Raw genomic sequence first — 16,909 nt, 5'->3', positions numbered from 1 at the left:
GGGGACACAGAAGCCATGCCGAGCCGGCTTCGGCCTCCTCTGTAAGACCCTAGCCCTCTGGTCTGCGTTTCACCTTTCAGTTTCGTTTCCAAGACTGCAAATGCAAGCAGCCAATGCAAATGGGCAGCACAGCCAGGTGCCTTTCTGGGCTGCAGCAGGGCTTGTGGGGAACCGGAGAGCAGGGCCCAGTTTGGGGGGGGGCCCAGAACCCCCAGCACCTCCCCCCCCCCATGATGTCCTTGGACACAGGGACTATAGGCATGTGGATGGTGGCCAAGTCTTCCCATTTTTCCAAGAGAAGCCGGAAAGCTGGGTTTTTACACGAACACTGCTGGTTTTGGAAGGTGGCAATGGACTGGGCTTTCTCTAAGACACCCATAGGCCAAAGAAACCAGGCCTGCAGCCTTGGTGGAGGCGGGCCCGTTGCTGGGCTGGGCATCAGAGCATGCACCTGCCATGGAAGGGCCGCGTCTGCGCACTCCCCACGTGTCAGTAATCGGAGCAACTGCGCGAGGAACATCTCACCAAGCTCAGCAGCCCCCACTCGCCCTTCTGCAAACTGAGTGTATCTGTCCACCAGCTTCTCCCTCGGGCCGCGCAATTCAGAGAGCGGGCCATGAGCAGGAAACATTTCCAAAGGGTTTTTAAAACCGTGCATCTCTGAGGATTTCCCTTCCACAACCAGCTCACCACCTCCTGCGTGGCTGAGAGGCAGGGGGATGTTCAGGGGTGCCTTGGACGCACAGTGTGGAAGGGCTGGGGAGAGCTCAGCCACACAGCGGGGGGGTGGGGCATTTGCTAGTGCCCAGCATCTTTGGGTGGGCTGGCCCACTCCCTTCCTAGAGTATGCCCAGCACATAGGACCCGGGTGTCTCAGATGGGCACCGCCAGCAGCTCTGGCCCCCGCCTGAGCCTGAGCCCGAGCTGCAGGGTGGTGGTGATGGTGAGGCCAACTCTGCCTCCAGACAAAAAGATTCTTCCCTAATTGACAGGGCTTGGGGGACCACTGAGACTGACCTTTTACACCGTGTGAGGCTAGATCCTATGTCAGAAAGGCTGGGTTTCCTGAAATTGAATATCCTAAAAAATGTGAGCCGAGCAGCATTGCCCCAGGGGGCTGTCAGTCATCTCTGCTGGTCCAGACCGGCTTGGGGGGGGGGGGGCGGGGGTGGGGGCGGGGCAGTGGGCTTGCTCGTCCCCAGCAGGGGCCGTGCAGCAAAGGCCTTGGGGGCGGGCGGGGCTGAGGCTTCAGGCCTGGTGTGTGGGCTGATTTCTTGGTGTCAGAAATTGGAGGCGGTGCTCAAATGTCAAATAAGTCATTCTTCCCAGCATCACCTGGGCCACCCCCCCCCCCCCCAACGCATGCATTTTAAGAAATGCTCACGGCTTTCAAAAGGGCAACACTTAAGTCTCAATCACTTAAAAATGGACACATCTCCTCCAACCCAGGCACCCAGCCATTGTGGAGACCACCAAGGAGGAAGGAAAGGAAATGGCAGCAAAGGGAGCGAGTCCAAGCTGCACCCCCCCCCCCCCCCGGGGTGAGGCAGCCCTCCGGGTTTCAGAGACGCTCACGCACACGCCCTGGAACCCGGGGAGCCGGCGGCTGCAGCGCGCCTCCGCCGGGGAGCGCCAGCGCCCTGCCCGGCCCTAGGCTGGCAAACGTGCCCGGCTCCAGGGCGCCGGCAGCAAGGCTCCGCGTTCCGAAGTCCGGGAGCCCGCGGTACTGCCGGCCTGAAAAAGAGCCCGAAGGAAAAGCACGGAGCCACCAGGCTGTTTTCCCCAGGGACCCCGCCCAGCGCCCCGGCCGGAAAGGAGGAGCCCGGGTGTGCATCCCGGGGCGCGCAGCACCGCCAGCCGCAGACCAGGGTCCCAGGGGGCCCATAGCTGCAACCTGCAGCCTGCAACGCTCTCCCAAGGGCGCTTCCGGTCTCACTATGCCCTCGTTGGAACCCAGGCTTGTTACAGACGCACGGTGAAGTCCTCCCGGCTGTTACAACACAGCCAGAGCCACACGGGCTCTGGACTCCGTCAGTTCTCCCCAGGAGGCCCCCTTCGCCCCCACTCCCCAGGCCCCACCCGGGTGCGTGCGGCACGCTTTGTTCTGTCTCCACTGCGGCGCAGGGCGGTCAGGACCGGGTTGCGTGTGTGTCCTGTAGGTGGCGCCCCGGGAAGGGGGATTCCCGAGCCGCGCTCCCCAAGCCCGAGCCAGAGCCGCGAGGTCTGCGGGCAGCAGCCCCGCGCCCTTTGCAGCTCGCGCGAGGGGCTCGGCACGCGGCCCAGGCGCCGGCGGGGTGGGATGACGCCCAGGGGCCGCGCCACGGGCTGCGGCAGGTGGACAGTGCTGCTATGAAGAGAAAGCCCCGATTGTCCCCTCTACAAACCGCCACACGCCAGACCCCCGCTATTGTGCGCCTTCCATAGAAATGCAAAGGAGCCGCGTGCGCCGGCCGCAAGCTGCTCGCGCCCCCGCCGGCGCCCCGCCGCGCAGGGCCACGGGCGGGGAGGCGGCCTGCGGGCGCGACCCCGGAGGGCCTGGAGCAGGCTTGGCCGGCGTGGCCGGCCGCGCTGCGGGCTGCAGTCAGCGGCGGGAGCCTGTGCTTTTTGCAACCCCTCCCCTCCTCCCCAAAACTGGCGCTGCGTGTTTTTGCTTTAATTTCCAGGGCCAATACAACAGCCTCATAAACTTCAAAATAAAAGAAAAAAAATAGGTAGCAATAAAAATAAATGCAAAGAACATTCTTTAGAATCTTCAAAGGTGCATTTCACAAATTGCAGCAACGTATTCGCGTTAGCACATTTTTTTTTTTTAACTTTTTCCTTTTAAGGACTTAAAAAAAAAAAAGGAGGCGAGATGAAATCTGCAGGCTCCAGTCTGCCTGGTAACACTCCGACAAAAGCGGCAGATTTGAGGCATTGTCATCCCCCGCACCCCTCCCCACGTGGCCTTCTGGCACGAGCCGCCGGCCCGCCGCTCATTTGCATCAGAAAGCGGGAGCCGGCCAATGGGCGCGCAGCTTCGCGCCAGCTGGCGGCGCCGCGCCCGCCGGCCTATATAAGGGCTCGCCGCGCCGCCCGGGCGCAGTCGCTGGCTGTGGGCGCGCCGGGCGGGCGGGAGCGGGTGCGTGGCTCAGCTGCCAGTCCCTACGCGCGTACGGCTCTTGGATAACTTGCTGCTCGGCGACCGCACAATGACTCTGGAAGAAGTCCGCGGCCAGGACGCGGTTCCGGAAAGCACAGCCAGGTGGGTCTCCCCGTGCGCGACTTGTCTGCTGGGCTGGGAGCCGAGCACCGTCGGTGCCGATGGGCCCGGGGCGCAGGGGTGGGTGGCAGGCGCCTTGCCGGGTGGCGAGGCTCCGGATTGGAGAGCTCCAGGAGGAATGGGAAGCTGGGGTGCAGGAAGCTTGCCGGAGCAAGGGGCTTGGGGTGTGGGCGCCTTGGTTCAGGCTGGGGAGCCGGGGGTGCACACTCCGGACCGGGGAGGAGACGGGGTACGGGTTGCGGCGCCTCGGCTGGCTCCACTGACGGTGCTGGCTCGTCCGCAGGATGCAGGGCGCCGGGAAAGCGCTGCACGAGCTGCTGCTGTCGGCGCAGCGCCAGGGCTGTCTCACCGCCGGCGTCTACGAGTCCGCCAAAGTCCTGAACGTGTGAGTATAGACGCGGCCCGGGCGGGGGCGACCGGCGGCGGCGGGGAGCCACCGGCCCGCGGGGGCTCTGACCTCGGGAACTCCCCTCCTGCGCAGGGACCCCGACAACGTGACCTTCTGCGTGCTGGCCGCCGACGAGGAGGACGAGGGCGACATCGCGCTGCAGATCCACTTCACGCTGATCCAGGCGTTCTGCTGCGAGAACGCCATCGACATCGTGCGCGTGGGCGACGTGCAGCGGCTGGCCGCGATCGTGGGTGCCGGCGAGGAGGCGGGCGCGCCGGGCGACCTACACTGCATTCTCATCTCGGTGAGTGTCGCCCCGCTCCCCCAGCGCCTCTCCTCACCCCGGCGCGGTCGGCCAGGCTGGCTGACGCCTGCGCTCTCCCCTCTCCTTAGAACCCCAATGAGGACGCGTGGAAAGACCCCGCCTTGGAGAAACTCAGCCTGTTCTGCGAGGAGAGCCGCAGCGTCAACGACTGGGTGCCCAGCATCACCCTCCCCGAGTGACAGCCCGGCGGGGACCTTGGTCTGATCGACGTGGTGACGTCCCGGGGCGCCTAGCGCGCGGCTGGCTGTGGAGGGGCCCTCGGAGGGTGCCCGAGCACGGCGTGGAGACTGGCAGGCGGGGCGTCTGGCGGGCGCGGAGGCGCGGCCCCCCAGCGGGGGCCCGGCGGCGGCGGCGGCGGCGGCGGGGCAGGCTGGCTGGAGCCGAGGACGCTGCGCGCCGCGAGTGTCCGGAGCGGCTGCTCGCCCAGGAAGGCCGAGGCGGGGACGTTGGCCGCAGGGCCGGGAAGGACACAGACCGGCCGGGCCAGCGTGACTCAGCAGGAGGAGAGCGCGGGCGAGACGGCCTGGACTTGGTCGGGCTGCAGGAGCCGGTGGGACTTAGCAGACTGCGCTGCCTTCTCAGAAACGGATCCGGGCAATGCTTCGACTTCCGGAGGATGTCTTACAATAAACCCCCTGAAACAGACTCCTGTGCTTTTACTGAGGGTGGGGACCCTTGCTCGGGGAGGTGGCCAGCTGGAACTGCTTGGAGCGCATGGCACCTGTTCCCGTCTTCCTGTCGGGCGAGAATGACGGGCTCCTGGCGCTGGCCGCGGGGGAGGGGAGGCTGCTGGGTGTGAGGGCGCAGCCTGAGCGAGGCTCCCAGGTCTCTGCTTTTGGACAGATTATAGAACTTGCAAGAGAGGGGCGGACTTGAGAGCAGGCGTCCCTGCCCCAGCTCAGGGCTTGCCATCCTATCGGATAACAGTGACCTCCACCTTCCTCCCCTCCCCCACCCCGGACAGCTGCTTATCTGAACAGCTTGCAGGAGGCAGGCAGCCCCTTCATGCACAATGGCGTTGCCTGCTACAGCCCCAGCCCTTTGTGATCCCAGAGCACGTTGGCAGGCAGGATGTTTCTCCTATGAAATGCTCGGACACAAAGCCGTGTTACAAAGGTATTAATATCAACCGGGACACTGCTGAGTGCTGAAGGATGAGTCAGCCTCCGACCACGGCTGGGCTGGAACTTCCAGGATCCCAGCAGAAATCGGAAGGCGGTGTGTGTGTGTGTGTGTGTAAACAGGGGTGAGCAATTCCGAGCTGCCGACATGCAGTCGGCTATTTGGAAACTTCTCAGCCCACATCAGCGGTGGGAGGATTGCTGATAGAATGAGCCTTAAAGGTTTTGAAGGCAGGTAGCTAGATGAGAACACGTTCTGAGTCTGTTGGTCTGTTTTTATTAGAGCAGCTGCGCCTTGATTGTACTCCCGGTGCCCTGCAATTTGCCTTCTGCAGGAGAGGTGCACGCGGGGCGTGCATGGTCTTAGCTAGGTTGCCAGGCAGCCCGACCTGAGAACATCATGCTGTTTCTAAGGTGGCCGCGGGGCTGAGGGATCACCTTAGCTATCCTTGAGGTGGCTGCTGGTGGTGGTGGGGGTGCCACTTTGAAAATTCTGTCCAAATAGTGGAAGCCTTGGCAAGACAACACTGGGAGAGCTTAATTTTCCTGTAATGATAACATCCTGTTTCCCATTTCTCAGCTCTGAAAAACATTTACCCCTTGGTGGGACGGAGTCCTTGGGCTGTGTTGGTGCCCAAGTTGCATGAATGTTTTTAAGAGCTGTTGGCTACTCAGAAATCTCAAGTTCTCTTTCATGTGACAGAGCCCCACGGGGGTGGGTCTGGCTGTGTTCTGGCAAAGCCACAATTTGCCCCACGTGCTGTAGGAAACAAAGGGGGCGTAATTGCTCGAAAGCGTGCTCTTAAATGAGTGAACCCAGCATCACATCGCACAGGGCAGGTGGGCAGCCCCCTCCTGCCGGCCAGCGGACCCTTGCAGAACATCAAGTTGGCAAGTCTTGTAAAACTTGCCTTTCTCTGAGGAGCCCTTACTGTGAGGCCACTTGCTGGGGCCCCAGGGGCTGAGAGAATTTGTATGCTTGGACAAAGTGCCAGCCTCCAAAGTTATGCTAAAAAAATTTTTTTTTTATGAATGGAAGTTTAATGCCCTCACCCAGCAAGCAGGTGATAAAATGCACTACTCCATTTGATGCTCCCAACCTCCCATGCGATCATTTCTGCAGAAGTACATGCTGATTATTACATGCGTGTTGACGGGACCCACGCCGCCTGCTGAGCCTCTAGCGAGAGCTGAAAGAATGTTAATACTACTTGGAAGCTAATGAAGGCGCTCGCCTGAGACCACACGTGGAGTAGTGGGCTTGGGATGGAGCAGCCTGTTTCCAGGGCCAGCACGCACGCACGCACGCACGCGCCTGCTGCCACAAACTTCCAGGTGCCTGAGCCCTTGCGGGCTGTTTTCCTAAGATAACGCCCCGGGTTCCTAGGAAAGCGCCTCTCTCGCACAGCGGCAGCACAGTTGTGTGTATTTCCTGCTCACCTTTGGTTTTCTCTCGGCTCTGAAGACACATAATTGCAGGGCCCATCTTAGGGAGCTGCCTGCCAGGTGTTCAGTTCTGAATGGCTCCCTCTCATCAGCTTGCTACTGTGATTCCACCCCCACTCCCCACTGGGTACTGGATGACCTTGGACCACAAGGTGTGTTGCTGCTGCAGGGGCTCCAGCAGGGGTGTGTGTGTGTGTGTGGGGGGGGGTGGGATCCTGCTGGGGCATCTTCTTTACCAGGAGGCACCCTCTAGATAAAGGCTTCTAAGTGTCACCGTGTAAGGCAACCCTGTGCCACCTTGGAGCAATGGAAGTTAAGCATGCTTGTCTTTGTTTAAAAAAAAAGTTTTGGGTAGGGCGTTGTGGCGCAGTGGGTTAGGTGGTGCTCAGAGAAGCCTGCATCCCGAACGGGAGTGCCTGGGTTCCAGGCTGGCATGGCTTCCCATCCAGCTTCCTCCAAGTGTGCGTGGAGGGAGGCAGCAGAGGATGGGTCGAGAACTTGGGTCCCTGCCACCCATGCGGGAGGCCCAGACAGACTTCCTGGCTCTTGGCTTGGGCCTGGCCCTGCCCTGGCTGTTGCAGGCATTTGGGGGGGAGTGAATCAGTGGATGGGTGTGTGTGTGTGTGTGTGTGTGTGTGTGTGGAGATCTCTGTCTCTCTGCACTTGAAAATAAATAAAAATTAAAAACAAGTTTTGTGTTTGCTCCTGGCTGTGAAAGTTTGCTCTGACAACGCGGCTGTTGTACAAATGAGACACACTCAGAAGTGACAGTGGGAGCAGGCGACCCTTTCTGCACTTGGCCTCGTCCACCCTGGTCAGGGCACGGAGGACGGATGGGTCTCAGGGGTTTAAGTTCTTCGTGAAGGCTCTGATGCTGTGGTAGGCATTTTATTGAAGCCATGCGCCCCAGACGCTCGGTGCCTATTGCTCTTAAGGCTCACAAAGAGGGGCCAGGAGGCCTGACCCCGCAGGGTGCGCCTGGCTGCTGGGGCCGCCAGTGGGGCCAGGGGGTGCCGCCACCGAGGCTGGGCTTTCATTCCTGTTCTAGGGTGAATTGCTCGTGATTTTGTAAGCAGCCCTGTGTTTGAGTCTGGCTCAAATCTTCCTTCATCATCTTCTAGAGTAAAATTGCCAATTAATTTCACATGCCTTGGCAAATAAGCGTGTATGGATAAAGATCACCGGTACGTGTGACAGCTGCTGCAACCATCCAGATGCCAGAGGACCTGGCTTTTTTTTTTTTTTTTTAATGATTGATTGATTTAGTTATTTGAAAGAGTCGGGAGAGAGAGAGAATCGACCATCCACTGGAAAATGGCTACAATGGCCAGCTCTGGACCAGGCCAACATCAGGAGCCAGGAGCTTCTTCCATGTCTCCTGTATGGGTGGCAGGGACCCAAGGATTTGGGCCATTTCCAGTGCTTCTGCCAGGCCATTAGCAGGGAGCGGGATCCGAAGTGGGGCAGCTGGGACTCGAACCTGCGCCCCTACGGGATGCTGGCGCTGCAGGTGGTGGCTTTACCTGCTATACCACAGCACCAGCCCCAAGCATCCGGCTCTGAAGCCTCTGGGAGCATCTTGTGGTGGGCAAGGACGGCACTGCCTTGAGCAGCTGGGCTTGGGGCCTGGGGCTGGACCGCTCTGCCCCATGGTTCACGTGTGCAGGCATTCACCCCTGGCTCTTCCCCAGTGCCCTCTGCCTGCCCTCAACCTCTCTCTCTGTCTCCTCTGTCTTTCCCTTCTCTCCCCTCTAACCTCCCCCCCCCCCCACCTGCCATCTTTATAGAGCTCCTGCTCTGAGCCAGGCCTCAGAGGCTCAGACCTCAGGACCTCCTCCCCAGGAGAGCTCGGCCCCAGCTCACTGCTTCCCAACTCCCGGCCAAGTTCCTGGCTCATGCTGGCTCCTTCCCCTCAATGCCCCAAACCCTGCCCTGGAACTCACCCACCCGTGCCTGTGCCTCCCCTTCCTGGGTCCAGGCCCTGCCCACATGTGGAGATGCAGCCGACACCTCATCTGGCCAAGTCCCAGGGCCTGGCCAAGGGCATCCTTGCTTGTTCTGTTCCCTCCAGTGGGTCTGGTCCTCACCCCTGCAGTGGGCTCATGGCATGGCACCTGGGGCTGGGGTGACAGTGATAGAGGAGGTCACAGATTGCACAGCGGAGGGGCTGCTGTGTGGGAGCCCAGGGCCACACAAGGGCTCCACAGGACTGGGCATGCGCAGGGCCTGGTGTGCTCTCTTGGTGAGGATGCTGCACACTCCGTCCACTTCCAGACTCATACCCTTGACTCTCACCCTTCTTTCTCCCGCATCCAGCCTCCACCTGCACTTGCCGGGACCATGAGTGACTGCCACCCATCCCACATTATGGGGGGCACTTGGCTTAGGCTGCTGGGGAACAGTAAGTCTCCTGCTCAGACGAACCCCTAACAATGGAGGGTGCGGCTGCTTTGGGTTCAGCACAGGCTATGGCTTTGTCCTGGGCTTGGGCCTTGAGCAGGTGGGGTTGTGGTGGGGACACATCTTGGTCCTCTTTGCCACCTTCTTGCCATTCTCAGAGTCCCTCGGTGTGTCTGATGGGGGCTGCAGGCTAGTTCATTTTGCCTGGAAGGAGAGAGGGTCCCCCAAGCTGCCTGGCTCCCTGGGGCAGGTGGGAAGGAGATGGATGTATCCCAGAGGCAGGTGGGAGATGAGAGGTACAAGGCGACAGGCGGCCAGCCAGCCAGCCAGACGACTGTGCTCGCCTGCACCAAGCACCAAGCACCAGGCACCAATCTGTGCAGCCGTGTCCCCGCGGGGGCTCCTGTCTGCTTCCGACACGTTGCGGTGTTTCAGGGGAGGACAGAGCAGGCGGCATCCTACCCCGGGCTGTCTCGCTCAGGGAGGACAATGCATCACAGCACGCGGAGCAGGGACAGGCAGGAGAGGCAGGCAGGATGTATGGAAGTGTCACATGCTGGATCGGCGGCCGCCCCTCAGTGGCGCCAGCTCAGTGGCAGAGCTGGCTTCCTTTGGAGCAGAGGGGAGCTTTGCACCCTCAGCGTGGTGGGCTGTCAGGCAGGGGAGGTCCCATAAAGGTCTCGCTCCCTGGGGAGCTCGGAGAGTCAGCTGGGATCGGTGATCTGGGCTGGACATGGTCTGAGCGTCCCCCAAGGCTTCACGTGTTGAACGTTCCTCCCCTTGTGAAGGACTTGGGGATGGAGGACCCGAGCCTGGTGTTCACAGGTGGGGCTTTGGGGAGCTGACTGGGATTCGCTGAGGTCCTAGGTGGGGCCCCCGTGACGGAGTCCTGGTGGCTTTGTACGAAGAGGGAGACACCAGAAGAGACTCGGACACGCAGGTGCACTCCTCGCCTCTTGCCCGGGGACGCCCTGCACCACCCAGGACAGCCAGCTACAAGACCACTGCAGATGTGGGCCGTGGACCGTGTGCCTCCAGAACCTAGAGCTGACATGGAGCTCTTTTCTGTCCACCTTACCCCACCAGTGGTGTTCTGTGAGCAGCAACAGAAAGTGGACTAGGACAAGAGAACCCCTCTAAGTGGGCTGCAGCTCGTTAAGTCACTGCTTGGGATGCCCTTACCCCACATCACCTCCCATTCAGCTCCCTGCTAATACATGATGTCCTGGGAGGTGGCAGATGATGGCCCAAGGACATGGGCCCCTGCCACCCATACAGGAGACTGATGGAGTTCCTGGCTCCTGCTATTGGCCTGGGCCAGCTCTGGCTGCTGTGGAAATTTGGGATATGAGCCAGTGGATGGAAGACCTCTCTGTCTTCCTCCCTTCTCCTCTCTCTCTCTCTCTCCCCCTCCCTCACTCCCTCTCTCTGTAGCTCTGCCTTTCAAACAAATACAAATGCATAAATTCCCCGCCCCCCAAGTCCCAGGAGGACTCCCCGAAGCCACTCAGCAGAGCCCAGGGGAAGCCAATCAGACCTGCACCTGTTGCTGTCCATCTGGCCCCTCCCCTGTAGGCCAACTGACAGGTGAAGCTGCCGTGCATCTGGGCTGACGTCCATCAGAAGGCAGGATTCTGCCATGGTCCCCTGACCTCAGCCTCCTGGAGTTAACCCCCAGATTATGGGATCTGGGGAGGGGTGTTTGCAGAAGTAATTAAGGACACTACTCAGTGGACCTGAGAGGGGAGCCGCTTCACCAGGCCTAAGCACGCACACCCAAGGAAAACAGCCATTCTGGGAGATTCCAGAGTTGGTCGGGTCTGACACACCACTGCTGTCCCAAAGACGGAGGCAGCCACAAAGCAAGAAATGGGTTGCCCCAGTTTACGGCTGGTGAGGGAGCAGGGACCCAGCTCCTACAGATGCAAGGGGCTGAATTCTGTTAACAGCGGGAAATGCGAAGGGGAACGCTTGCCCAGAGACTCGACGGATGCCCAGCTGGGCCAGCAGCTGGATGTTGGTCCCGTGAGTCCCCAAGTACGGAACCAGCAGCTGCCTGGACTTGTGTTCCATGGAGCCGTGGGCTCGCCGTGGGTGTTCTTTGGGGCTGCTGGCTTGAGGCAGTCTGTTAGGCAGTGTGGTGGGGTACCAGCATCCTCCTGGTGCCATCGCCTCCCCGAGCTCGCACAGCCTGCCCCTGTGCTGGGACGATGGGGCGGGTGAGGGAGGTGCTCTCTGTGCAGGTGGAACACAACTCTTGGCTTGTGGAAGGGACCTAGGGGGGCAGACATGGCAGGGACAAGGGAGCAGCCTGGGGCCCTGGGCCAGCCCCAGGGCTGCTTCATCTTTGTGTTCAAGGGGTACCCCTACAAAGAGGAGTGGAGGGGTCCTGCCAGTGTTGCTACGGGTGGTGGGGGTGGGTTTGTTGTGTCTGTGTCATGTCCCTGTTCTCAGCAGGTGCCCATTCGTTTCTGTAGAATACACGGCCTCCCATGATTCGGTCCACGACCCCGAGTGGATGCCTGAAACCACGGATGGTACTGAGCCCCACGTTCACTGCTTTTCTCCTACCTACTTACACTGCTGCTTGTGACACAGGCATCCCGCATCGGAGCACTGGTTCTAGTCCTGGCTGCTCTGCTTCCCATCTAGTTTCCTGCTAATGTGCCTGGGAAAGCAGGGAAAGATGGCTGGAGTCTTTGGGCCCCTACCACCCACGTGGGAGACCCAGATGGAGTTCCTGGCTCCTGGCCTCAGCTTTGTCCCAGACCTGGCTGTCGTAGCCATTTGGAAAACAAACCAGCATGTGGAAAATTCTCTCCTCTCCCCTACCCCTCATCACTCTGCCTTTTAAATAAGTAAAATAAATATTTAAAAAATGTATGAATTGGGGCTGGTGCCATGGCTTACTTGGTTAATTCTCTGCCTGTAGTGCCAGCATCCCATATGGGAGCCAGGTTCTAGTCCCGGTTGCTCCTCTTCCAGTCCAGCTCTCTGCTGTGGCCTGAGAAGGCAGTGGAGGATGGCCTGGGTGCTTGGGCCCCTGCACCCACATGGGAGGCCAGGAGGAAGCACTTGGCTCCTGGCTTCGGATCAGTGCATCGCTGGCCATAGCGGCCATTTGTGGGGTGAACCAACGGAAGGAAGACCTTTCTCTCTGTCTCTCTCTTTCACTGTCTAACTCTGTCAAATAAAAAAAATTTTAAAATGTATGAATTATGCACAATAAAACAGATTCATAGCATCAATGAATAATTAAATAGAACAATTGTAACAATACACAGTCATAGCATTCACTTAAAACTTGGGCATTCTTTCTTTCTGGAACTTCATATTTTCAGACCCAAGTTGACCAAGAGCAGTTGCAGTCACAGAAAGCAAAATCCTTGCTCAGGGGCTACCGAGTTGGCAATCCTCAATCCCTCACCCCCACCCGAGGAATCAAAAACGCGAGAGCCCTGGATTCGTGGGCTTTTCATTCCCAAATCCTTCTCCTTACATAAAATGACTCAAGTGCCCTTAATCACAGAGTCTCCGTGTGGAAGGCAAGGGCCTCCCTTCCCCCACACGCAGAGGATCCTCTGTACAAACACCGCCTGGCCCCTTGAGGCTGCCCCCATCGCGGCACGGCTGGATCCTGCCCAGCGCAGGTGTGCCGGCCCCGGAGCTCCGGAGGAAGGAAGCGGCTGGGAAGAAGGGATGGGAAATGGTGTCTCCACCTGCCTGCGACGTTTGGGACTTGGCCTCGTTTCTTGAAAGCCGATGTTTTGGGGAAAGCACGGCTCCTTCTGCCTTGTGCTCGGGCTTCCTGTTACAGGGAGCAGACGCAGTCGTGTGCGTCTGCAGCCTCTGGATGTGCAGGAGGCAGATGAATGCGAGCCAGGAAGAGCGTCTGCCTGCTGTCTGGAAGCCGAGGCAGACAGAGCAGTCAGTTATGGGAACCCTCTGCACGGGGCGGCCAAGCTGGGCTCCCCCCGCCTCCCCGCCCCGAGAGTGGGGCTCTGATCCTGGAACCGCCGGCCTCCTTTATCTCCTACCAAGCCACTGATGTGGTTTGGCTACGTCACCGAGGGGAGGTGGGCTCTGCTGGTGGCTTTCATGAGTCATCATTTCAGCATTGGCTGTGGGCTGCGGGCTGAGGCCGACAAGCTGGCCGGTGCCGCACCGTGCAGGTTTGCATGGATCCCATGGCATGGCATGGCTCTCCGGCTCTCCCCACGCTGCCATGGTGACCTGGGGGCAACCACCGTGTCCCATCTTCCCCAAGAGGGAAAACTTGGGAAGGTCGTTTTCGATTTGCTGGGTTTTTCTCTATGATGAGAAAGTATATGCAGACAGAATCCTGAAGAACAACCCAGACAGGACAGAGAGAGCAAGATGAAGAGAAAAGCAGCAGACGCGCGCTACAGAGAAAGTCTCCTGTTTCCCAGCAAGATTAAAGTGACCCAGCATGAGTCAGCGCAGCAAAGCAATTCATGGAACTCCTTGCACGGAGCAGGAATTCGAAGCCGAAATTCCAGGAAGGCGATCGCCAGCTGTGTGCTCAGCTATCAGGAAACCCATTTAAAGCCCTGGCGGGCTCTCTTCTGCCCTCGGATATCTGCAGACCACTCAAGGTCTAGCTCTGCAAGGCCAAGGTCAAGTCCATGGCATTGGTGGCTGGCCCCCATGTCGTCCAGAGATCAGCTTGGGCTGACCGAGGGTTGGGGAGGAGGGCCCCCCGGGGAGGGGGTGGGAGGGTGGGGGGAGTAGGGCGGGGCGGTGCAGACGCCCACAGCAGCAAGAGCGCCTCTGCTTTCACAGTGGTGATTGGCAGCTGTAGCCCCCTTGGCACTCTGCTTCTCCAACCACACAGGGAGGACTGGGGGCGGGGGGGGGAAGAGAAGTAACTCACCCCCTCTCATCCCCCGTAGCGCTGCAGAAGCTGGAGGGGTGTGCAGGGAACAGGATGCTGGGAGCCTCGCCCTCGGGAGCCCACCTGTCCACACTGGAGTCCTTGTCCTGAAAGCTAATTGTGATGATGGGGGACCATTCCCTGCCCCCCCACCCCCAACCTAGTGGCTCATTCCAAAGCTGCTCCACGCCCTTAGCGCCCCTGTGAAGATCCGGGCAGCGGAGAGGAGGCCTGGGGCAGATCTGTTCGCTGCCTCTCTGGTCATCAGCCATGGGTAGTGCCCACACGTGGTCAGTGCTGGCATGCGGCCCAAGTAAAATGAGGAGGGGGCACTGGGGTTGAACTAGGAGCTAGCGAGCTCGTCCCCCGAGGGACTGTGGTCACAGGCACACAAAGGACAGCTGTTGCAGCCTTTAGGACGGACCCGGGTGCTGCAGTTGGAATGTGTCCCCTGAAGTCCCTGCGTTGGAAACTTGGTCCCCGGCTGGCCAAGTTGGAGGTGACTGTGTCCTGAGGACACCACCCTGGCGAGTGGCTTCCTCCTGATTCATAAAGAACTTGGTGGAGGCAGGCTGGTCCCGTTTCCACCCTCCGGCCCTTCTGCTATGGAGGACCCAGCGACAGGCAGAGGGTGGCCCTCTCCAGACCGGAGCTGCCAGCACCTTGACCTTGGAGATACAATGTTTGCTTCTAAAGCCCACAGCCTGTGGTCTTTTGTTACAGCAGTGGCTATGGACTGAGCCAAAATCTGATCGCTCCCAGTGGATCGAAATAGCACCCCTCTTGTAGCAAGCGTCCACCTTCCACTCCGTGGGGACGTGTGACACGCCCACCCCAACCAGTGGGGGGAAGGGCGGATCCTCCGGGCAGAGGGCGGCTGTGTCTGCTGCTGCCCGGAGCTTCCCTGGGGTGGAATCCCACATCTCTGGCTGTGAAACTACCCCCTGGCAGGCAGACCCCACCTCATCAGGTGGGACGAGGACCCCGGGAACAAAAGCATACTAAGTGCCCCAGAACAGAGCGCGGGGGTATGGGGCAATGAACGCCGTCCAGTGTCACTGGGGTGCTTCCTGTTTAGGAAGCTCCAAAGGAACAGAACTGGAGTGGAAGAAAGCCCCGTCTACGTACCTCCTCTCCCACCAGCAAGGAGGCTAGGCACTGAATGACAAGCTCTAGGAGCTGTGGGAGCCCCAAGGCTCAGTCACCTGAAGGAGAGGCCCTTGTCTCTGGTGGGCAGCCCAACTTCTCTCCTGACCTCAAGCAAAGCGCTCCCTCCCCTGCCCCTCGGCATGGCGGCGTGGCCCTTCCCCCAGAGGCAGCAGGGGTAAACAGCCACCCCGAAGGAGGCAGCAGGGCAGTCTAGGGGTCTGCCGAGGGCTTCTATTGGGGGCTGGGACGATCTAGCCAGAGAGGAAGCTCCAGGGAGACCCGAGGCGGACAGGTCTCCCTGGGAGAGGTGTGGCCTGCTTCCCCCAGGCTGGGCTGGCTGCTCCTGGTCCAGCGCAGTCCATCACAGTCTCAGGTGCCCTCTGCTTCCTGTTGGCAGTGCCAGCTCAGCTGATTCTGGAGCACACTCTGCCCACGGTGGACCAAGAGGAGGCGGAGGGGCCCCCGGCCCCATAGGGTGGGTTTGCGTTTGCACCCAGATACAGCTCTGCTGTGACCTCGGGTTCTTTGGTACCTGTCTGAGCTTCCATGTCCACATCTGAAAACCTCAGACCTCACTCGGGACCTCTGGGCTCCGAGGGGCCCTATGTGCCAGTGGTCTCAGAACCTGACCTCCGGCGGGGCCTTGGCCTCCTGGCCTTGGCACTCAGCACCCCAAGTTCTAGCAGGATCTTCCAGGTCTTGAACTGTGGGATGAGGCCAGCAGGCTCTGAGAAGCTCCACATATGTGCACACACACACACACACGTGTGCATATGCACACATACACATATGCATTTCCATACCTGGCCAGTCTCTCAACCAGCTGCTAATTACATCAGCAAGGCTGGTTTACCCAATGGCAGGGGCTTTGGTTGGCGTGAAAGCCCCAGTGCGAGTGTGGCGCGGGCAGCTGTGAAGACGCCAGCCCGCCACACTCGTGGCCCGGGAGCCTGCCAGGCGTGCCTGGCCATTTGCTTCCCGAGATTGAATCCTGGAAAATACGCTGCCAACAGTTCTCTTGATTTTATTTTTCCCTCCCAGGGTCCACTTTAGAGGTCTCTTGAGGGTCTGGGGCAGGGGTGGGGAGCCATTTTTTTTTTTTTTTTTTTTTTTGCTGTAGATGGCCATTTGTATATTATAGTATCATTCACGGGTCAAAGTGATCAAACTAAAAATTAGCATGCTATAGACTTGCTGGCTCCTTGGCAGGGCCAGACCAAATGATTTGGCCAGCCTTATACGGCCCGACAGTCAGAAGTTCGCCACCCCTGGTGTCAAAGGGCACCTGGGTGTAACCAGCTGCAGGCGGGACAGAGCCAAAGGTGGCTTTGGCCCTCGTTGCCTGCTCCTGCTCCTTCCCGTGTGGGGACTGACACCTGCCCCGTGAAAACACCAGATGAGGACCCTGCTTCAAAGCGGAAAGACCTAAAAGCCTTTGCCTGTATCCGTGGGATTAATCGGAAGCCAAACTATTGTTCCCATAGGAATTCTCTGTCCCTAGCACTTACATTATTTATTTGTTTTCAGGACTGCATGCGACTTCAAATAAACAAGCTAGGGCAGAAAGGGGATGGCCAGAAGGCTCTATTTCTACTAAAGGATTCTCTGATGGGAACATTGCACCTGTGGGACCCCTGGGCCAGGCAATGGATGAGGAGCAGGTGCACAGCTCATGCTGTTCTGAGCGGAGACTCAGCGAGCCTTGCTCTTCACTCAGTGCACAGGGCTGCAATTAGTGATGCTCAGGGTTGCTGGGGAGGCTGCCTTCTTTGTCCTGGGGCTGGGATCTGGCAACAGAGAGCAGGTTTGGGCTTCAGCAAGGACACTGCCCTTAGCACCTCTGCAGGGAGCTGGTGCAGAGACATCTCTCTGGCTGCGGGAGGCTGCTCCCATCCCCACCCCCTACCCTGCCCACTGATGA

General features: G+C 59.5%; 1 protein-coding gene across 1 annotated transcript; it reads left to right on the top strand.

The window, feature by feature from the left end:
* The first annotated feature begins 3,079 nt into the window (after positions 1-3,079).
* GADD45G (growth arrest and DNA damage inducible gamma) lies at positions 3,080-4,623 on the top strand. Its single transcript, XM_062208587.1, has 4 exons — positions 3,080-3,244; positions 3,546-3,647; positions 3,744-3,957; positions 4,047-4,623. The coding sequence occupies exons 1-4, from the start codon at positions 3,192-3,194 to the stop codon at positions 4,155-4,157; spliced, it is 480 nt and encodes a 159-aa protein (XP_062064571.1). The 5' UTR covers positions 3,080-3,191; the 3' UTR covers positions 4,158-4,623.
* Positions 4,624-16,909: the final 12,286 nt, after the last annotated feature.

This window comes from Lepus europaeus, chromosome 12 (genome assembly GCF_033115175.1).
Source record: "Lepus europaeus isolate LE1 chromosome 12, mLepTim1.pri, whole genome shotgun sequence".
NCBI classification, from domain to species: domain Eukaryota; kingdom Metazoa; phylum Chordata; class Mammalia; order Lagomorpha; family Leporidae; genus Lepus; species Lepus europaeus.
The sequence above is the reverse complement of the archived record's forward strand: the minus strand, read 5'-3'. Positions and strand labels throughout refer to the sequence as shown.

Coding starts and splice junctions, on each gene's coding strand:
- GADD45G (XM_062208587.1), top strand. CDS start 3,192: ATGACTCTGGAAGAAGTCCGCGGCCAGGACGCGGTTCCGGAAAGCACA. Junction 3,245..3,545: donor GTTCCGGAAAGCACAGCCAG/GTGGGTCTCCCC, acceptor GCTCGTCCGCAG/GATGCAGGGCGCCGGGAAAG. Junction 3,958..4,046: donor TACACTGCATTCTCATCTCG/GTGAGTGTCGCC, acceptor CCCTCTCCTTAG/AACCCCAATGAGGACGCGTG.